This window comes from Schistocerca cancellata, chromosome 2 (genome assembly GCF_023864275.1).
Source record: "Schistocerca cancellata isolate TAMUIC-IGC-003103 chromosome 2, iqSchCanc2.1, whole genome shotgun sequence".
Lineage (NCBI taxonomy): Eukaryota > Metazoa > Arthropoda > Insecta > Orthoptera > Acrididae > Schistocerca > Schistocerca cancellata.
The window spans coordinates 1,095,256,465-1,095,279,980 of NC_064627.1; the positions used below are offsets into that span (position 1 = coordinate 1,095,256,465).

Genomic DNA, 23,516 nt, shown 5'->3' on the forward strand with positions numbered 1-23,516 from the left:
TGGCTGCAGACCAAATACACTCCTTCATGACGATCATGTTACCCGATGGCAGTGACATTTTTCAGCAATACAGGGTGATTCAAAAAGAATAACACAACTTTAGGAATTTAAAACTCTGCAACGACAAAAGGCAGAGCTAAGCACTATCTGTCGGCGAATTAAGGGAGCTATAAAGTTTCATTTAGTTGTACATTTGTTCGCTTGAGGCGCTGTTGACTAGGCGTCAGCGTCAGTTGATGCTAAGATGGCGACGGCTCAACAGAAAGCTTTTTGTGTTATTGAGTACGGCAGAAGTGAATCGACGACAGTTGTTCAGCGTGCATTTCGAACGAAGTATGGTGTTAAACCTCCTGATAGGTGGTGTATTAAACGTTGGTATAAACAGTTTACAGAGAATGGGTGTTTGTGCAAAGGGAAAAGTTCTGGACGGCCGAGGACGAGTGATGAAAATGTAGCACGCATCCAGCAAGCATTTGTTCGCAGCCCAGGAAAATCGACTCGCAGAGCTAGCAGAGAGCTGCAAATTCCACAATCAACTGTATGGAGAGTCCTACGAAAAAGGTTAGTTATGAAACCTTATCGTCTGAAATTGGTTCAAGCACTACCTGAACGTCAACTACCCGAGGCGATGGATCGGCCGCCAGGCAGCCCGTGACAGAGCACTTCATCACTGGCCTCCAGGAAGCCCTGATCTTACCCCCTGCGATTTTTTCTTATGGTGGTATGTTAAGGATATGGTGTTTCGGCCACCTCTCCCAGCCACCATTGATGATTTGAAACGAGAAATAACAGCAGCTATCTAAACTGTTACGCCTGATGTGCTACAGAGAGTGTGGAACGAGTTGGAGTATCGGGTTGATATTGCTCGAGTGTCTGGAGGGGGCCATATTGAACATCTCTGAACTTGTTTTTGAGTGAAAAAAAAACCTTTTTAAATACTCTTTGTAATGATGAATAACAGAAGGTTATATTATGTTTCTTTCATTAAATACACATTTTTAAAGTTGTGGTATTCTTTTTGAATCACCCTGTATAATGCGTCACGTCACAAGGCCAGGAATTTGATGGAGTGTTTCGAGAGACACAGTGGCGAGTTCCAATTGATGTGCTGGCTCCCCATCTCGCCAGATGTGAGCTCGATAGTGCACATCTGGTATGTGACTGAACGTAGCGTCGCCGCTGTTATCCGTGCTAAAGGGGGACGTACCGGCTATTAGGTAGGCGGTCATAACGTTGCGGCTGATCAGTGTATTCTGAGGCGCGTCTGGATTCTGCGGCCCGAGTGCACTAAAAATGTACACTTTCAGTTCTGAAACTGTTTCCGGCATAAAAGACAACACAAAGTTCTCATAGAACCCCACAGAAAGGAACCCATGCGTGGCAGGCTCGGAGATACAGGCGGTCAAGAGCGGACCCCAGCGTCGTCTTGCAAACCTCTGCACGCCGGCTGCCGATTCACTAAGGTTGCGTGAAGATTGCAATTCTGAAGTTTCTTTCACATTTTCTGTAATTCGTTATGATGTATGGCTATGATCAGGTAGTTATAGTCGGCATTGACAGCTGTTGACGTTTTGAATTGCCCTGTACACTTACGAGCAACGAAAGGAGAGGACTTTTGGTGTTTAACGTCTCATCGACGGCGTCATTAGACACAGCGCACAGGCCACGGCGGAGGTGGAGGGGGATCAATGAGAGGGACGCATAGAAAAGGACTAGGACTGTGTCCGTTTCAGAGGAACCTGTAACGTCTCTTAGTAAAAGACATATTATGTGATAAAGAGAAAACATTGTGTATCATATTTTGTTATTGTATAAAATTATGTATTTTTTTATTATTTATTTTAGATAATATCTGTGTCGGCGAGTAATGAAACCGCCACAGACGATAAATATCAAACAAAGATGAGAATATGTGACTAGTATAAATAATACATAACGAACATTAATTTCTCTGTCTTCTTCTTGGAGTTACGTGAGAAGGATAGCCTGTGACGTGATATTGTATGCTAGCGTAGCATTCTTTTGTCAAGTTTGTAAGAGGGACGCCATTAGGCAAGATTGTTAAAAAGGTGTGTACTACTCAAATTGTTTAAATGTTTGAATATAGTTATTTAGTGAAACCTTGCATTATGATTCATGTTAAGCTTGCCTGGTATTTTATCCCATCCCTTTAAGACATTTTCAGTTGTTTAAATATTATTCGTGGTGCAGAGCGGCGCTACGAACGAGCCAGCCGCTGCCGCGGTTCATTCAAATTGCAGTACATGAAACCTATCATACCGCAAAGAAGCGGACAGGTAATAGTGAAGGGAAAAATTATTTCTTTCAGCTTTCGAAGTTGCAGAGCAGAGCAGCAGATTTTATTATGTGTTTTACAGGCTGACGCGGGCTGCTGATAATATAGTACTAATAGTGAAAAGAGATAATTTATTTTCATCACATGAAAGAAATCTTGCTGTGCGTAGTTCTGGTCTGGCAACCTTATAGTAAAAACATTATTTTTCTCCGATAACAGTCTCATGTTCTCGGGTTAGCCGTGGTACTTATTATTGTTTTACTATTAACAAAAATCCACTGCAAAATTATGATGCTGAACAATCATTGCGTACTATAACTGCTTCAATATAAAGCCAGATACAGAACAATAGGAACATAATACATTTTCTTTTGTTGAAAATTAGTGATCCAAAGAAAGGCATAGCACAGCACCGATAAAAGGTATTTCGAGTCTCTTTTCGTAGTAACATATCTCATTTGATATATGAGTTGTTACGCGAATAATAATAATAAGAAATAAAATAAAAGCAAATAAATAAATAAAAAAAGAACAGAGAAGCGAAACTAGGCCAGAGAGAGGTGAAAAACCATCCTCGCATTCGTCTTCAGCGACGCAGAGAAGCCACAGAAGAGCTAAATTCGGACGGCCGGACAAGGATCCGAAAACGCCATTTTCCTGAATGTGAGTCCACTGACCGACCCCATTCTGTCAGATACAAGCAGATAAGCTGGAGACAGAGAGCGTCGACGCAGAGAACGCGATACCGCGGTGTCACCTGTGACTGGGATGACGTCAGAATGAGTGTTGGTCACTCGCCGTAACTGCCTAGCACAGTATGAGCAAGACTCACTGCCTTTCAGAGCATCTAGTGGCGGAATGAACGCACGTTTCAAAGTATGGGACACCGCAGGGTGTGTTCCAGCACGAAGACAGAGACAACGACGTTCTGACGCTCAATATGGCGCGAATAGGTACAACAGAAAGAGGAGTGGTTTCCAAACTGTTTGAGACCATTACCCCTGAGTGCAATTAGTAATTAGTTAGTGCCCGCAGCTGCTACCACCTACATTAGCGCCTAACTAAAATTTAGAACGAAAAAGAATTTTGTCTGAAGACTTTTATTTTTACAATGAAGAAATATAAATGATATTTAGCTTTCATAGATATTTAATTAAACTAAATGAGTCAGTGTGATAATTGATTCTGCTTGTTTCCAGCAATCTTTTTTATTGAATGACGAATCGATTTCAGCGTTGCTTTCACATCCTTCTCAGAAAAGGTAATTAACCATCCACATTAAGGATAGATGTCACACAACATGCTCCCTCCTTTTTCTAGCGTCACTTTGTTGCCCAACACACTTGACTCCCATTTAAAATCAATCAACTTAAAATCTGTGCACCATAATTATTGATTGTAAATCGCTTGATAGCTGGACTCTTTACGTCTGAACTGACAGACACAGAAAACTTTAGGCTGCCAACACTGTGTAGGCTTTACAGAAATATAGAAGCTATTGCATGGTTAATGTTATGTCGTGCTGTCAATTACTTCGCTTATCGTTGCGAAGTGAATAATGAAGTAGTTTCTGGTCCGCTGCAGAACCACCTACAACTTGCTGAGGGCCTTTTCGTAAGATATTTAAGCATACATGATGTACATGTCTCTTATTTACTGTCGTAGATGCATGGTTAACCTCCAGCACAAGAGTTAATGCTAGAATTTGAAAATAATCAGAACTGTTTGAAAAATGTAATTATTGGTAATTTATATAATTAGTACTATTTTAGTACAAAATAGTGGTAATGGTAATACTCTTTTAATAATGATTTAGTTTCGTGATCGAAACAATCAAAAACTTGCGTTTTTATCCGTCAAAAATTTTATTTTACCTCTCACTGAATTTCTACGTATTCTTCGACATGACAACTCTACAACTCGCAATTAAGTGTCTAGCAGAAGGTTCATACAACCTCTTTTAGACTGTTTTTCTACCATTACACTCTCGAATAGCCCGTGGGAAGGAAGAACACTTAAATCTTCCCGTGTGAGTATTGGTTTACCTAAGTTTTATGACAATCGTCATTAGTCCTTAGGCAGGTTGGATTCAACAAAATATTTCGGCATTCAGACGAGGAATTTGGTGATTACAATTTCATGAAAAGCCTTTGTTTTAACAATTGTCACTCCAACATGTTTACCATATTATGACACTTTCTCCTCTGTAATACAAAACGAGCTGATCTTCATTGAACTTTTCAATATCTTCCCTCAATTCTGTCTGGTAAGGATCCCATACTGCACTACAGTACTCAAGAAGAGGACGGACAAGCGTAGTGTAGGCAGGATTTCTAGTAGATCTGCTGCATCTTCTTTAAATTCCTTCAACCTTTCAACCTGCCCCTCTTTTCTTAGTAATGACTTGCCATCTGAGCTCTTGACATTCATGCCGCTGCTGTCTTTTTCTCTAGAAGTTTCATTCATTTTCCTATTATAGTGCGCCCATCTTTCCTATAGTCATATGTATTTCTAGAACTTCCCATTTCTCCTCTAGGCATTACTGTTTCGCGATTTTACACTTTCTGTCATTCTCATTTCTTAGTAGTCCATATTAATTTTTGCCTGTTCCGCTTGCTGCATTTTTATATTTTTTCCTTTCGTCGATTATTTTATGCTATTAATATTAAATTAACCTCAGCTGGGTGGTATAAAAAATTACATATTTCGGAATATTTATGGGGAAGAAAACAACAATTTCTTTCCTTTTCATTGTAGATCATTTTAGATATCTAAAAAATGATTGAAATACGTTTGGATAGAAATAAAAATTGAATTAAGTTAAAAAATGTGAGTAATAGTGATGGAAGATACAATATGAAAGGCATACCAACGAATAGGTAATTAGGCAGTTGGAGGAGGAAAACAGGTGAACCGTTATACAGGCAGATGAAGTTTATTGCATGTAAACAGAATGACGAAGGTATTTGAATGTAGTGGCAACACAAAGATGAATAGATAGAAATAGAGTCCAGCTTAGAATCAGTAATAAGGCAATGAGTATCCGAGCATGAACAAATATGAATTCAACATTGCAATATGACTCTGCGTACTAGCAAAAATGCATAACAGACAAGTGAGCATCACTTACCACTGCTGTTCCTCAGGTAGTATTCCACAATACAGTCTTCTGGGTCGAGATCCAAGTGGGGCATCTGCAAGAGGAAACGCTTATCAGTACAATTTGGCAAAAAGTTTGAAAAATCAGTGTGAGGAATACACGAGTAGTTGTGCTGGGTACTTCTGAAGACAGTTTCCAGATATACCTTGCCCCCCCCCCCCCCCCTTACGATGTCATCGATGTTCAACGTTGCCTGATTTCCCGTCCTCACTCCTATACCTTCGTAGGCCAATCCCTCTATATAAAAAATGACGGGAAATTAAAAAAATGTGTGAAATTCAAAATAGCCCAATTGGGCTAAGTGTACAATGGTGAAAAAGTCAAAAACTAAGAAGGGCAGTTGTACTATTGATGTGAAATTCAATAAATCCAAGAGGTGACCTGGAGATATGAGAAGAATGTGTATAACTTCAGAATCCAAGATGACAACCTGGGAATACAAAGACAGCCTCTAAGATGCCAGAATCCAAGATGGTGCTCCAAGGTTCAGACCTGGAGACATCACAACAGTCTACAAGGCTGCCATTACATTTAAATCCAAGATAGTGGACCTGACAACATGAGGAAATCCTGCATGGTTCTTATATTTTATATGTTTCAAGTTTAGAATGTTATCAAATGTGCACAATGAAGGAAAATTCAAAAATAAAGGGCTTTTTTCATTTCTCAGAAAGCACTTGACCTCATATTAAAAGATTGAACAATAGATTCCGTGTTTTGGACGTCATAGATTGGCACACCATGTTTAGAAACCTAGAACAATTTTCCCTAAGTTTAAAACGGACTGCTGTTTAAACACTTACGGTTGGAATAGGAAAGGTATGTTTATGTCTTTATTTAAAGAAATACTGCACAGCCGCCTCCCACATGCCGTCTCTGCCCCATGCATTGCGCCCCACACATGCCAGATCCAGCTGCAAACCAGACCTCAGCCGGATGCTGAACGCATGCTGCTGAACTGACAACATAACACGAAGTTGAAATTTCCACAAGTATAACGTTTGTTATAGTGCTGCAGTCACTGCCCACTTGACCATAGTTAAAAGGGCGCGGAAATTTGAATTGCGAGAAGCACACTTTTGCTTAGCCCACAGCAAAAAATTGCAGGAAATTCTAAATGGTCCTAAATTTTTAAATGATCAATAAATTACGTATATATTCTGCAGCAACATCCAAAAATTGGGAAAAACACACTAGTCCACTTGGAAAAAGACTTGCGTTACAGAACGTTAAGGCTCTTTGGCTATAGAAATCACCATAAAAATTAGTGCTTGGGATTGGTGTCAGCTATTAAAACAAGCGGTAATATGCTTTGATCGTAGACAGCCAAACTGGACCCGACAAAAATGGTTTGATTTTATATGTACCCACCATGAATCAAGCAAATCTGAAAACCAAACATGCTTACACAAAGTGACATGACGAATGGTAACCCTCAAAAACATCGAAAATATAGATGAAACAAATTTCACATTATGACAGGAGCGGTGTGTAACCTACCTATGCACAGCATCTATAACAGAGCAAAACCTCATCAAGTGGATGAATACAGAGGATACACAGGAGCACGTGCCCCACAAGCGGCTAATGGGAAGATGAAATGATGATGAACACACCACACCCAGTCATCACGAAAATAAGGAGGCGGCATGAGTTTGTGGTACGTGCATGACAGATCATACGTATCAGATGTAGCTGACATAACGAATTTTTATTTATACTCGGGAGGAAGCCTATATGTGTCTCCAGTTTCAAGAAAATGGATTTTGTGTATTACACTCACTTCCGCCCATGCATACAATGATATGGATATAGTGAATTATTCATAACATTCGTCATATTTCGGAAACAGCACAAGATTCTAAGTGAATTTTTACTAAATAGTGGCACACAAAGAGAAGAGTATCCTGAAATGTCGTTAATACACGAAAATTTTATATATATCGCGTCAGAAGTAACTACAGATGTTTTCAATGGGATATTTTTTTTCTTCAGTTCAAATACCTACATAATTTTACATAAAATTCCTCTTAATTTTGTCTTTATAATCGGCAGAACTGACAAACCACAAACAAGGAAATGAACGATAATCCTCCACAGATTCTATTTATTTATCATTAGCCCAATCAGACATGGTGCTAACGCAAACACGTGGAAGAAACTCAATCTTTGAACTATCAGTTACAGTCAAACGAACCAATAAATGGAGAGAACCGCGGACATGCGCACGACTGTTGCACCTGCACCCTCCAATCCTGTGCCTGCGCAGGGTCGTCCATGTGCACACATCATATACGTGGAAAGACTGGCAACTGGTTCTCGTTACAGCGAAATGTTAAGTTGTTCCCTTCACAAAATATAAAAGCGAAGTATCCTTTGGTTTCAGAACAGAGTTTCAAGTGAAATTATTTAAAAACAATCTAGACCGCAGCCGATGTTAACTTATGACCGATTTCAGCCTTTTAATAACGGTACATCATCAGAGTTTGCACTGTAATAACGAAAGTAAAAGTGCTATATTACACTCCTGGAAATTGAAATAAGAACACCGTGAATTCATTGTCCCAGGAAGGGGAAACTTTATTGACACATTCCTGGGGTCAGATACATCACATGATCACACTGACAGAACCACAGGCACATAGACACAGGCAACAGAGCATGCACAATGTCGGCACTAGTACAGTGTATATCAACCTTTCGCAGCAATGCAGGCTGATATTCTCCCATGGAGACGATCGTAGAGATGCTGGATGTAGTCCTGTGGAACGGCTTGCCATGCCATTTCCACCTGGCGCCTCAGTTGGACCAGCGTTCGTGCTGGACGTGCAGACCGCGTGAGACGACGCTTCATCCAGTCCCAAACATGCTCAATGGGGGACAGATCCGGAGATCTTGCTGGCCAGGGTAGTTGACTTACACCTTCTAGAGCACATTGGGTGGCACGGGATACATGCGGACGTGCATTGTCCTGTTGGAACAGCAAGTTACCTTGCCGGTCTAGGAATGGTAGAACGATGGGTTCGATGACGGTTTGGATGTACCGTGCACTATTCAGTGTCCCCTCGACGATCACCAGTGGTGTACGGCCAGTGTAGGAGATCGCTCCCCACACCATGATGCCGGGTGTTGGCCCTGTGTGCCTCGGTCGTATGCAGTGCTGATTGTGGCGCTCACCTGCACGGCGCCAAACACGCATACGACCATCATTGGCACCAAGGCAGAAGCGACTCTCATCGCTGAAGACGACACGTCTCCATTCGTCCCTCCATTCACGCCTGTCGCGACACCACTGGAGGCGGGCTGCACGATGTTGGGGCGTGAGCGGAAGACGACCTAACGGTGTGCGGGACCGTAGCCCAGCTTCATGGAGACGGTTGCGAATGGTCCTCGCCGATACCCCAGGAGCAACAATGTCCCTAATTTGCTGGGAAGTGGCGGTGCGGTCCCCTACGGCACTGCGTAGGATCCTACGGTCTTGGCGTGCATCCGTGCGTCGCTGCGGTCCGGTCCCAGGTCGACGAGCACGTGCACCTTCCGCCGACCACTGGCGACAACATCGATGTACTGTGGAGACCTCACGCCCCACGTGTTGAGCAATTCGGCGGTACGTCCACCCGGCCTCCCGCATGCCCACTATACGCCCTCGCTCAAAGTCCGTCAACTGCACATACGGTTCACGTCCACGCTGTCGCGGCATGCTACCAGTGTTAAAGACTGCGATGGAGCTCCGTATGCCACGGCAAACTGGCTGACACTGACGGCGGAGGTGCACAAATGCTGCGCAGCTAGCGCCATTCGATGGCCAACACCGCGGTTCCTGGTGTGTCCGCTGTGCCGTGCGTGTGATCATTGCTTGTACAGCCCTCTCGCAGTGTCCGGAGCAAGTATGGTGGGTCTGACACACCGGTGTCAATGTGTTCTTTTTTCCATTTCCAGGAGTGTACATAGAGAAGCCGATGATGTAAAAGTATACTCTAAAACGATGCACCATTACCCATCTGGATGACCCGCTATGAACGCCTCAGTCACTGTGATGCTGATGGCTAAGCAGCCACGAGTTATACAGGGTAGAGAGAAGGCGCTCCAGAGCCAATGGGGAACGACTTACAGATCGTTTTGAGTCTTCATTTTAATTATTTATCTTTCAAATTTAACAAATCAGGAAACGAGTTTATATTCATTTATGGTTCATGATTTATGTTACAGCCAGCCTCATAAAATGCATTAAAATTTAGTGTAATTTATTAACTGAAGTCCAGAGCATCGTCTGGAGGAAATAATTCGCACTATAAGGTAGGTAATTCTATAGCTACTGTTATGTACTCGTACTAAAACCAAATGAACGGCGTATTAATACGAACATTATACGTATTGACATATTTGTATTAGTAGCTCAGGCGAGAATTTCTACCACTTATCGTCAAGCTTGTTCCCCACCATGGTCAGCAAGATCGCCGTTGTGACAGACAGGATTAATGAATCACAACTAAAATCAGTCAAATTCTACAGATATCTGAATGTCAAATTGTCTGGGGATCTGAAGTGGAACACATACACGATCAGTTGTGAGTGAAACAAATTATGGGCCTTAATTTATTGTTTATTGACACTTGTGCAACCTGTAGTAGAACGCAGCTCAAATACAGCCTACCCAGTGATCTCTAATAAGTACAAAGAGGGGCGACGCAAGTCATTAAAGGTCTGTTAACTGCCGAGCACCCGATATTATAGACACTGAAAAACCTCACCTGCCTCATGGAAGAGAATGATGCGTTATATACCACGAAACCCTGCTAAGAATGGTTCAAGAATAGTTTCAGAGTGGAATCAATTTATATTCTTACGCTTAGAATCGGTAGAGGCTGTGAAGGACAGAACTAGATTAATAACTTGCGGTATATGTGCATGCAAGAAATCACTCATGGTCCGCTATAGAATGAAAGAGCAAAAAAAAAAAAAAAAAAAAAAAAAAAAAAAAACTATATTTGTAGTTATGATTTCCTAGCTGAAGTTTTGGTCCTTCTTTCGTCCATGTATGATTGTTTGTTGGAATTTGCAACAGTTCGTGAAATAAGAAAAATTAAGAAAAATAAAAACAGTAACGTCTTAATCATACTTCATTACAGATGAATACAGTCGTTTACATTTGCACTACATGAAAAAAACAGGAATACAAATAATACCAGATGAAGATGAAACGTGACGTGAAGGGACACCAAAAGAAAGCGACTTGCCCAAGTGTGTGCTGTAATTTGGCTAAACATTTTTAGGTGACAAAAATGATACTTAGCTTCTTATTGAGATAGAAAATGTAAGCTACATATCAATGCCATAATTTCATAGCAACAGTTTTAAGTGACAATCTCCGGTCGAAATGTATGGACTGCAACGTAACATAAAATATTGGCTCATTCTCTAAATATCCATGTCTCCTGTTGTGCACTGAGACATCAACTACGAGCCTTATAATCATTTCTTCTTTATTACTGTCGTATCAAACATATCAAACATCTACCACATCACGGAACAGTCACTGTTGGAATCGGTTAGGTCATAGAAGTACCCGGGTGTAAAATTTTGAAGGGATGTAAGGAACGATCACATAGGCTCAGATTTAGGCGAAGTAGGTGATCGGTTTATTCGAAGAATGCTACGAAAACGCAATCAGGCTACAAAGGAAACTGCTTATAAATCACTCATGTGACCCATCCTACAATGCTGCTCAAGTGTGTAGGACCCATACCAGGTAGGACTAACAGGAGACACTGAACGTATATGTAGAATGGCAGCAACGATGTTCAGAGGTTTGTTTGACCTGTAGGAGAAATTCACAGAAATGCTGAAGAGTCTGATTAAGTTAGATTACATTCAGTTTTCATTCCATAGACCTAAAAATGAGATGATTCTCGTGAGTGAGGAACAAGTCAGAAACTATAACATAAAAAATAAATACACAGTACCCTGATAATTTGTCAGACTTCAAAATATGTGAATACATTACAGTAAATTGGAACTGTTAATATTTACAGAATGAATACACTGTCAGAATGAAACATAGTTATGCACTTTTAGTAAATTTATCATATACAAAATTCTTACCCTGATTGATGTGACCAAGTGGTGTCAAAACTGAAATGTAACAATCATTTTTATTGAAGATGGTCTAACAGTCTCTGTTAAGACATTCATCTATGGATTTGAAGGATCTGTCCATCAAAAAGTCTTTCAAACTCAGTTTAAACTGTGCTTAATTTGAAACAAAGTTTTTAATGGTTGCTGGCAGTTTATTGAAAATGTGTGTTCCTGAATATTGGACCTCATTTTGGAACAAAGTAAGTCATTTTACGTCTTTACATATTGTTCTTATTCCTAGTATTGATACTAAGTATTGAGCTATTGGTTGGGAATAGAGACATATTACTTGCAATAAATTTCATTAAGGAATAAATATACTGAGAAGCGATGGTAAGCGTACAAAGTTCCTTGAAGAGGTTTCTACATGATGTTCTTGAATTTACACCATAAATGAGTATTATTACACGCTTTTGCAATCTAAAAATTTTTGCTCGGTTTGACGAGTTACCCCAGAATATGATCCCATATAACATAAGAGAATGAAAATAACCAAGTATGCAAGTTTATTATACTTATATCTCCTACATCTGACATCATTCTCACTGCAAATACACATTATTTTAGGCACTTGAGCAATTTTATGGTACACTCTTCCCAACTGAATTTATTATCGACTTGTAATCCCAGAAATTTAACACCGTCGACCTCTTCGATCTGTATGTCTTCATGTGTTATACATATGAAAGGAAGGAAATCCCGTACAGGTTCTAAATTGCATATAGTGGGACGTTTCAAAGTTTGACAGTGGATTAGCATTAAACCATTTATTAATGTCAGAGAAAATTTAATTAGCAGCTATTTCTAAATCTATTGATTGATTGTATCATCTGCAAACAAAACAAAGTGAGCATCTGGTAATGTAACAGACGAGAGGTCATTAAAGGACACTAGAAAAAGCAATGGACCTGAGATGGAACCTTGAGGAAGACCACATGTAGTTAATTCCCAATCAGATGAAGAGTGATTGCCTACTCCACAGGCATTTCACAAAGACATCCTCTGTTTCCTGTTAGTTAGGAGAAACTCGAATCGTTTCGCAGCACTGTTGGTGACTCCATAATATTCTAATTTAGTTGAAAGATTGCTATGAATCACACAGCCAAAGATTTTGGATAGGTCACAAAAAATGTCAGTAGCCTATAATTTGTTATCTAAAGAATTGGGTACATTCTCATTGTATGTGCAAATAGGCTTCTCTATACCGGAAGCTTTAACGAACCCACATGGTGACTTGGAAAATATATTTTTTGCAGTCAGATGCTTAAGAAGATGCTTGAACACTACCCCTTCAAATATTTTAGAAAAAAAACAGCAAAAGTGAAATTGGTCGATAGTTTGATGGTATCTCTTTATCCCCCTTCTTGTAACGAGCCTTAACTTAAGCATATTTTAGCCAGTCTGATAGGAGTTTGATTACACAAATAACTTAAGATAGAACTCAGCTCACATGAGCACTATTTGATTAAGTTCGCTGATACGTTATCATAACCACTAGAATACTTTGATTTTAAGGACGCTAATTCCTTGGGAGATGTGTCATTACCATTTTATTAAAGTTACTTGTGAAGACTGGTCCCAGATATGCCATTGCGGTGTTTATTGAAACTTATGACCCCAAGCTGTCAGTAACAGAAAGCAATTTCTCATTTACTTTTGGAGTTATCTGTTCCTCTTCCATTTTGGCCCTCCTGCCTCTGTCTTCACTACTTCCCATAAAGCTTTTATTTTGTTGCCTGATGTAATTATCTTTTTCTCATAATAAAGCTGCTTAGATTTCTGGATTACTTGCTTCAATATTTTGCTGTTTTCTTTGTAATGTACTACAATGCTAACATCAGAGCTGTTGCTAGATAATAGATACAATCTCCTTTTTGACCTACATGATATCTTTATTCCTTGTGTAATCCATGGTTTATTTTTAGGCTTCTGTTTGGCTTGAGTTACCTGTTGGAAAAAAATAATTTTCAAAAGAGGAAGTACCTTTATTAATCAATGCTTTGGATTTTCCATTTGAGTCCGAAGTATTGTAAAGATCAATCCAGTTCACATCTTTGAGCAATCTTCTAAAATTCTCAATTTTTGACTGATTTATTACCCTGCTGTACTCAGATTTAAAAGATTTTTTATCCTGACAAGTTTCAACATTTAACACGAGTTGCTGCATACCGTGATGAGATAGCTCATTTGCTGTTGGTTTTGTGATATGACTCTTCTCTAGGTTTGTCTACAAAGATATTATCAAAAGCAGTCTTAGAGCATTGATATACGTATATTATGGCAGGAATTAAATTGAGTGGCAGTGGTGCTGATTGCAATAATTGTTCATGGACAAAACTTTTCAATAAACCCACATTAAAATCACCAGCAACCACTATTTTTTCATTTTTATTTATTTATTTATTTATTTTGCTGTGAAATGGGGAAGTGCTTCAAAGTTTCAAGAAGCAGTTTTAAACGCCGCATCTACTAATATACGTACATCAAACCTCTATGTATCACTCCTGTAGGATTCGTGAGAACAAGATTATATTAAATACAGCACGCACAGAGGCTTCTGAAGATGCTCCCTGCGCTCCATAACTGAATGTAACGAGCCGACCGGGGTGGCCGAGCGGTTCTAGGCGCTTCAGTCCGGAACCGCGCGACCACTACGGTCGCAGGTTCGAATCCTGTCTCGGGCATGGATGTGTGAGATGTCCTCAGGTTAGTTAGGTTTAAGTAGTTCTAAGTTCTAGGGGAGTGATGACCTCAGATGTTAAGTCCTATAGTGCTGAGAGCCATTTGAACCATTTTGAATGTAACGTAAAGGAGCCGTAATAACTAGTACACTGGAAACTACTCTCTATCATGCACTTCACAACGGTGGGCGAAGTGTGAACGTAGACGTAGATGTGAGCAGAAGAAAAACTGATGGGAGTGACATCCGGATAAGCTTTAACCTCTAACATACGTGGTAGCACTTCCACAGTAAAGTGTACCATTTGAACGGAATGGTATGAAATTAGGTCTTTTAGTAAGGGATAGTCAAATGAAAACGAAAGAAATGGGAAAAACGAAGTACACTTTATTGTTTCAAAGAAGTCGCCTTAATACACTCCTGGAAATGGAAAAAAGAACACATTGACACCGGTGTGTCAGACCCACCATACTCGCTCCGGACACTGCGAGAGGGCTGTACAAGCAATGATCACACGCACGGCACAGCGGACACACCAGGAACCGCGGTGTTGGCCGTCGAATGGGGCTAGCTGCGCAGCATTGTGCACCGCCGCCGTCAGTGTCAGCCAGTTTGCCGTGGCATACGGAGCTCCATCGCAGTCTTTAACACTGGTAGCATGCCGCGACAGCGTGGACGTGAACCGTATGTGCAGTTGACGGACTTTGAGCGAGGGCGTATAGTGGGCATGCGGGAGGCCGGGTGGACGTACCGCCGAATTGCTCAACACGTGGGGCGTGAGGTCTCCACAGTACATGGATGTTGTCGCCAGTGGTCGGCGGAAGGTGCACGTGCCCGTCGACCTGGGACCGGACCGCAGCGACGCACGGATGCACGCCAAGACCGTAGGATCCTACGCAGTGCCGTAGGGGACCGCACCGCCACTTCCCAGCAAATTAGGGACACTGTTGCTCCTGGGGTATCGGCGAGGACCATTCGCAACCGTCTCCATGAAGCTGGGCTACGGTCCCGCACACCGTTAGGCCGTCTTCCGCTCACGCCCCAACATCGTGCAGCCCGCCTCCAGTGGTGTCGCGACAGGCGTGAATGGAGGGACGAATGGAGACGTGTCGTCTTCAGCGATGAGAGTCGCTTCTGCCTTGGTGCCAATGATGGTCGTATGCGTGTTTGGCGCCGTGCAGGTGAGCGCCACAATCAGGACTGCATACGACCGAGGCACACAGGGCCAACACCCGGCATCATGGTGTGGGGAGCGATCTCCTGCACTGGCCGTACACCACTGGTGATCGTCGAGGGGACACTGAATAGTGCACGGTACATCCAAACCGTCATCGAACCCATCGTTCTACCATTCCTAGACCGGCAAGGTAACTTGCTGTTCCAACAGGACAATGCACGTCCGCATGTATCCCGTGCCACCCAACGTGCTCTAGAAGGTGTAAGTCAACTACCCTGGCCAGCAAGATCTCCGGATCTGTCCCCCATTGAGCATGTTTGGGACTGGATGAAGCGTCGTCTCACGCGGTCTGCACGTCCAGCACGAACGCTGGTCCAACTGAGGCGCCAGGTGGAAATGGCATGGCAAGCCGTTCCACAGGACTACATCCAGCATCTCTACGATCGTCTCCATGGGAGAATAGCAGCCTGCATTGCTGCGAAAGGTGGATATACACTGTACTAGTGCCGACATTGTGCATGCTCTGTTGCCTGTGTCTATGTGCCTGTGGTTCTGTCAGTGTGATCATGTGATGTATCTGACCCCAGGAATGTGTCAATAAAGTTTCCCCTTCCTGGGACAATGAATTCACGGTGTTCTTATTTCAATTTCCAGGAGTGTACATTTACCCCGCTATGAGACACTGCGGTCAAATGTCTTTGTGGAAAAGGTTAGCGATTGCCAAGATTGCACCCAGGCGTTCTCCTATTCGTCCGAAGAAAACCGGAGGCGACGAATGTCTTTTTCGAGGGCTCCAAAAATATGGAAATCGCATGGTGAGGTACCGGGACTATATGGAGGATGTGCAATGGCTTCTCAGCGAAACTTCTGCAGCGTACTCGAAACAACATTAGCAACTTGTGGGCGGGCTCAAATGTTGCTAAGGTTGTTTAGAAAGAGGAAGGAAGCTGAGGGCTTAATGTCCCATCGACACTGAAGTTGTTAGAGACGGAGCATAAACTCGGAATGTTTAAAGGCAAGGGAAGGAAACCGGCTGCGCTCTTTGAATGGAACTGTCCGGCATTTGTGTGGAACGATTTATGGAAATCTAGGAAAACCTAAATCCGTATGGCCGGACGCGGATTTGAACCGTTGTCCTCCCGAATACGAGTCCATTGTGCTGACCACTGCACCACCTCTCTCGGTGGTGGTTTCAAGCACAGAGCAGAAGTTTCGCTGGGAAGCCCTTACACACCCTCCGCACTGTGCCGACCTCTCCCCACGTGACTTCTAAATTTTAGGTGCCTTAGTGAAGATGCTGGTGGGCGGCAGTTTGCTTTTTTTTCTTTATTAAAACAATCATATAAGTACATAAGCACAAAAACAAAATAATGAAGGACTGGAACTGTTTCAACACGAATTGTATCCTACATTTCAATGTAGTGTCATATAGTGCCATTTGTAAGCTTACAAAACAGAACAAAAATATTTAACTGACCAGAGCATCTTCAGTCCAGACAGAGACATAGAACCAAAAGTTAATTAGAATTGCAGTTTTGTTAATTGATTCACAACCGTCCAAACTCTGCACAGAAAGTCATTTGGAGCATACAAAGGAATAACAAAGACATGCAAAAAAAACATAAATTAAGGAAAAAATGAAGCTAATAACACCATTGAGAAGTCGGGAGCAGTACTAGGAATAGGTGTAACCCCTTATTCGTTGCGATTTTGTTCGCTACATAGTGTTGCACGTGATTTGTGTCCTTACCGGCGTCGAGAATTACCCTACGCCTCGTTTTTCAAAAATAATGTCTAACATGTTGCCAAACATCGTCCTGATATTCGGGTAACGTTTCATCTTCCAACGTGCCGTTCTCATATAAGCCTCGAAACTAATGAGATTATCTTCACTATTGTGGATGATGATGTATGTCACAAACTGTCCTAAGTGCCACATCACGTGTTGTTCTTGGTAGCGGGAAAATGTTTCGTGTCCGGCCAGAGCAGGATGTCGGTGCAGTGGCTGGCTGGGCTGATGCGGGTAATCAGGCCCAGCCTCTGCTGCACCCTTTTCCAGTTAATGAGTTGACCGCCACAAGTGAAAAATGGCTCTGAGCACTATGGGACTTAACATCTATGGTCATCAGTCCCCTAGAACTTAGAACTACTTAAACCTAACTAACCTAAGGACAGCACACAACACCCAGCCATCACGAGGCAGAGAAAATTCCTGACCCCGCCGGGAATCGAACCCGGGAACCCGGGCGTGGGAAGCGAGAACGCTACCGCACGACCACGAGATGCGGTCTCCACAAGTGAAGCGATGGCGTAATGTGTCGACCAGACCACAGCGGACGCACTTATCACTGTCACATAAGCCTATTCTATGCAACCTTTCATTAGTGGGTATAACATCGTTTACCACTTTATTCCATATGGACGCCAGCTCAGCAGTGTGGACGGTTAAACTCATGTTGTCCCAAACTGCCTTCCAATGAACACTTGGGTATTTAAGTTCAATGGCGGACGAAGAGGAGCACACCCAAGTACAATCGGGGTTCCGTAGGCAGGACAAACATTTTACCATGAAGGCACTGACAGTCCTCTCTGATAGTGGGATACAAACACTAAAATCTATAGCTCAAAAATGGCTCTAAGCACTATAGGACTTAACATCTGAGGTCATCAGTCCCCTAGACTTAGAACTACTAAAACCTAACTAACCTAAGGACATCACACACATCCATGCCCGAGGTAGGATTTGAGCCTGCGACCGTAGCAGCAGCGCGGTTCCGGACTGCAGCGCCTAGAACCTCTCGGCCACAGCGACCGGCAAAAGCTATAGAGATTACTTTTGAAATAATAAAGTTCACCTGCTAATTTTCGATCTGCTTCGTTGTCATTTGACTACGCCTTATAGTTTCAGCATACAGGTTGATAGAGAAGGAGGTGGAGTACCAATTTTTATCAATCCAAACATGCATATTGCCGCTCTCGGGAACAGCAACTCGGTTGAAAGAGGCCTCATCTGTGAACAACACAAACTGCAGGAACATCGATTCTGCAGTACTAGGTTGGTTAACCCATTGACAGGCCTCAAATCTGGGACCAAAATCCTTTGGCTCCCGTGTTGCGTAAGCTGTTGCCGATACTGCTTCTCCACCAGCACCCTCCAACTGTATTACTCAACGCCTAAAAGTATCAACCGGTCCCATTTATAGGTTGGATGTCTACCGTCTTCCAGGGCAACACGGATTTCATTTTCAGTTTTCCATTGGCCGAATCAAACAAATTAAAATGCTGTCATACCCGGAGGTGACGAAAGTCATCGGACAGCGATATGCACACATGCAAATGCCGGTAGTATCGCGTACACTAGGTACGAAAGGCCAGTGCATTGGTGGAGCTGTCACTTGTACTCAGGTGATTCATGCGAGTAGGTTTCCGACGTGATTATGGCCGCACGGCGGGAATTAACAGACTTTGAACGCGGAATTGTAGAATAGAACATTTTATTTCGCAAAATCGTTAGGGAATCAATATTACGAGATCAACTGCGTCAAGAGTGCGCCGAGAATACCATATTTCAGGCTTTACCTCTCACCACCAACAACGAATGGCCGATGGCCTTCACTTAACAACCGAGAACAGCAGCGTTTGCGTAGAGCTGTCAGTGCTAATAGACAAGCAACACTGACTTAAATAACCGTAAAAATCAATGTGGGACGTAAGACGAACGTACCCGATAGGACTGTGCGGCGAAATTTGGCGTTGATTTTTGTGCATGCGTCACGCGACGCAGCGCTGCTGACGAATTAGTGAGGATCGCATCTTACAGAGAGTCTCTGTCGACTGTGTATTTAACCAACAAGATGTCGGGTTCTTTCATTGTAAGGAGTTGTTTGTCTATAACGTCAGTCCTGACACGCTGTAAAATTCCTGTAGGGGAAGGAGAGCTCCGAAGCAAATTCCGGAATTGGCATTTCCATTAGACGCGAGTCCTGTGTGTTATATCCTAGCCAGTGGTGCCAACCGAGCCCGCTGCCAAAAGGTTGGCAGCATCAAAGTCCGGACGCCGTCCGCATAAGCAGCGCCAGCGATACAGGAAATCGCCGCAAGTCTGCGCGCGCCACCGCTGGCTTCTGGCTTCTTAAGCGCTGGAGTCGCGAGCGCCAGGACAGTTCAGTTCTGTATTCGCCGCTCAGTGGAATACTCGGCACCGATTTGTGTACTTGCTAGTACGTTGTGTGTTCATCGCAGCAGAGTTGATGTTTGTCGTCAGCCGACGCTGACCTAGCCGCTCCGACTCGATCTAGACAGATTTCTGTAGACACGGAGTTCACTACTGTGTTTCTGTATCTTCGTTAATAAAGATAAGTACCGACTGTTATTTAATCAGAGTGTATGGGTTTTCATCTTTCTGTTCAGTGTTCCAGCGGACCGGTCGGCCCGCTATTAAAAGTGTGGCGGTGACTTCGTAAGCCGTTTCTACAGCTGTTTGTAGCGGCACCACCGCCATAAAACTGTGCAACCAGAAATGAGCTGAAAATGCTTTCAGCCCGCCTGATTCCACAAGTGCGAGTTTCCGCTCCTGTGGAATTAGTCAGCAAGTCCGAGGGGGTGCCACGAGTAATGGAGACAAGCTCGTCGGCAACTAAAACGTGTCCAAGGCGCAGTGGCATCCACAGAGAGACAATCTGTCCACCTGTAACCAAGTGGACCTAACAAGGGCAGCGGCAGTTTACCGGTTATAATTCCGCACAAACGAACGTATGTGCGTGCGCCAGGCGTCGCTACCGACAGCGGGAGGGCCCATCGTAGATCCAGTGACGAGACACGGCCCGCTTCAAGCTGTTGACAGCCCCCTCCCCCAAGTCAATTACGTACCACTACGGTATATGGAACACTAGCCTCGCTAGAGGTGGTCACCATACTGTCGAGACCTGCTCAGATATCAGAGAAGCATAAACTTACCTCACTACGTTTAGGAACACAGAATATACGTACTATCACGGAAGACTTGGAACAAGGTTTCCTGGTGCACCATTGCTCCAAACATTAGCATCAACTAGATCTTATTTTAACTAAGAGGAAAGACATCCACCTTTTTCTCCACACGCGCTCCTTGAGCACTGCTGATGTGATACTAGTAGTGACAAAAGTTAGCTTCGTGCCTAAAAAGATTCACTCTGCTGAAACACTTGGCAAAACCAAGATTAGTCTTTGCAAAATGAGGACCATATGACAGTAGAAATGTTTGGTGATAGAGGTCGGAAAGAAATTGACACCTGGAACCCAGACACACACATAGCCGAAGACTGGCCGGAAATTGACTCACTTCTTACCCTTAGGCCGACACAACATTTGCTCCTTTGAAAGCGATATCCCAAGATTGGTTCTTCGCGCATATTGATGTCTTGAAACCTTTCCTCGACCCTAAACGTCAGGTAGCTATCAATTGGCTGCCAAACCCTTGCAACGGTACCCGCAGGCACCTAAGCAAAGCAAAGGCAGAATGAAATTTTCACTCTGCAGCGGAGTGTGCGCTGATATGAAACTTCCTGGCAGATTAAAACTGTGTGCCCGACCGAGACTCGAACTCGGGACCTTTGCCTTTCGCGGGCAAGTGCTCTTCCAACTGAGCTACCGAAGCACGACTCACGCTCGGTACTCACAGCTTTACTTCTGCCAGTATCTCGTCTCCCACCTTCCAAACCTTACAGAAGCTCTCCTGCGAATCAGGCAGAACTAGCACTCCTGAAAGTAAGGATATTGCGGAGACATGGCTTAGCCACAGCCTGGGGGATGTTTCCAGAATGAAATTTTCACTCTGCAGCGGAGTGCGCGCTGATATGAAACTTCCTGGCAGATTAAAACTGTGTACCCGACCGAGACTCGAACTCGGGACCTTTGCCTTTCGCGGGCAAGTGCTCTTCCAACTGAGCTACCGAAGCACGACTCACGCTCGGTACTCACAGCTTTACTTCTGCCAGTATCTCGTCTCCCACCTTCCAAACCTTACAGAAGCTCTCCTGCGAATCAGGCAGAACTAGCACTCCTGAAAGTAAGGATATTGCGGAGACATGGCTTAGCCACAGCCTGGGGGATGTTCCCAGAATGAAATTTTCACTCTGCAGCGGAGTGTGCGCTGATATGAAACTTCCTGGCAGATTAAAACTGTGTGCCCGACCGAGACTCGAACTCGGGACCTTTGCCTTTCGCGGGCAAGTGCTCTTCCAACTGAGCTACCGAAGCACGACTCACGCTCGGTACTCACAGCTTCACTTCTGCCAGTATCTCGTCTCCCACCTTCCAAACCTTACAGAAGCTCTCCTGCGAATCAGGCAGAACTAGCACTCCTGAAAGTAAGGATATTGCGGAGACATGGCTTAGCCACAGCCTGGGGGATGTTCCCAGAATGAAATTTTCACTCTGCAGCGGAGTGTGCGCTGATATGAAACTTCCTGTCAGATTAAAACTGTGTGCCCGACCGAGAGTCGAACTCGGGACCTTTGCCTTTCGCGGGCAAGTGCCCTTCCAACTGAGCTACCGAAGCACGACTCACGCTCGGTACTCACAGCTTTACTTCTGCCAGTATCTCGTCTCCCACCTTCCAAACCTTACAGAAGCTCTCCTGCGAATCAGGCAGAACTAGCACTCCTGAAAGTAAGGATATTGCGGAGACATGGCTTAGCCACAGCCTGGGGGATGTTTCCAGAATGAAATTTTCACTCTGGTCTATTTCTTTGTGTTTGGCATTCGTGTGAATCAAGGAAGTCGAGTGATTGTCAAAAAATGGACGAAAAAGAATTTCCTGTGGTGATTAAACATTACTTTATGAAAGGTAAAACGCCTCAGGAGACTAAAGAGAAGCCGATAAAAATTACGGTGACACTGCATCTTTGATTAGAACAGTTTATAAGTGGTTTCAAAATTTTCGGAGTGACCATATGGGCACAAGTGATGATGAACGTTCTGGACGCCCTGTGGAGGTTACGACTCCAGAAATCATTTACAGAATCTATGATGTGGTGATGGATGACAGAACAGTTAAGGTGCGTGAGATTGTTAGTGCTGTGGGCATCTCGAATTAATGGGCACATAATATTTTACATAAACATTTGGAAATGAGAAATCTATCCGCAAGATGGGTTCCGAGATTGCTCACGCTTGACCAAAAACGGAATCGCGTGAAGTGTTGCAAAGATGGTTTGCAGCTGTTTAGGAAGAATCCCCAGGACTTTAAGCATCCTTTCGTCACTGTGGATGAAACTCATACTCCTGAGACCAAACAACAATCTAAACAATGGGTTACCAAGGGAGAATCTGCACCAAAAAAGGCGAAGACCATTCCTTCCGCCGGAAAGGTTACGACGACTGTCTTTTGGGATTCGCAAGGGATAATCGTCATCGACTATCTGGAAAAGAGTAAAACTATTACAGGGGAATATTATTCATCGTTATTGGACCGTTTGAAAAGCGAGCTGCAAGAAAAACCCTGGCGATTGGACCGCAAAAAAGTCCTTTTCCATCACGATAGTGCAAGAGCACACACCTCAGCAGTTGTGGTCGCAAAATTATGGGAAATTGGATTCCAACTCTTTTCACATGGCCCCTGTTCTCCCGACTTGGCTCCCTCTGACTACTATTTGTTGTCCAATTTGAAGAAATGGCTGGCGGGACAAAGATTTTATTCAAATACGGAGGTGATTGCAGCAACTAATAGCTATTTTGTATTCTGCAGACTTGGACAACTCCTATTATTCGGAAGGGATCAACAAATTAGAACAGCGTTGGACGAAGTGTGTAAGTCTAAAAGGAGACTATGTAGAAAAATAAAAAAAGGTTTACCCCAAACAGGTAAGTAGTTCTTACTTTTGCACGGACTTTTCAAACGCCCCTCGTATTCGGGTATCTAAAGAGCCACTGAGCCTACCACTATGAAGATTACCCGTTTAATGAGATCGAAGGAACAGTCATCGCAAATTGTGGTAGACAACTGAAATGGTGGTGGGAGCACTATTTCAACCTCTACTCACATACGGTCATCCAGAAAGCAAGAAGAGGAATTTCTCAGTTACCAACT

At 43.3% G+C, this 23,516-nt stretch overlaps 1 protein-coding gene across 1 annotated transcript in view; it reads right to left on the bottom strand.

Annotated features, from left to right (window-relative positions):
- The window catches only part of LOC126161244 (uncharacterized), a 207,417-nt gene that overhangs the window by 20,346 nt on the left and 163,555 nt on the right, over positions 1-23,516 (bottom strand). Inside the window, exon 3 of the mRNA XM_049916984.1 lies at positions 5,427-5,490. Within this exon, the coding sequence (XP_049772941.1) occupies positions 5,427-5,490 (64 nt within the window). The remainder of the gene's footprint in view (positions 1-5,426; positions 5,491-23,516) is intronic.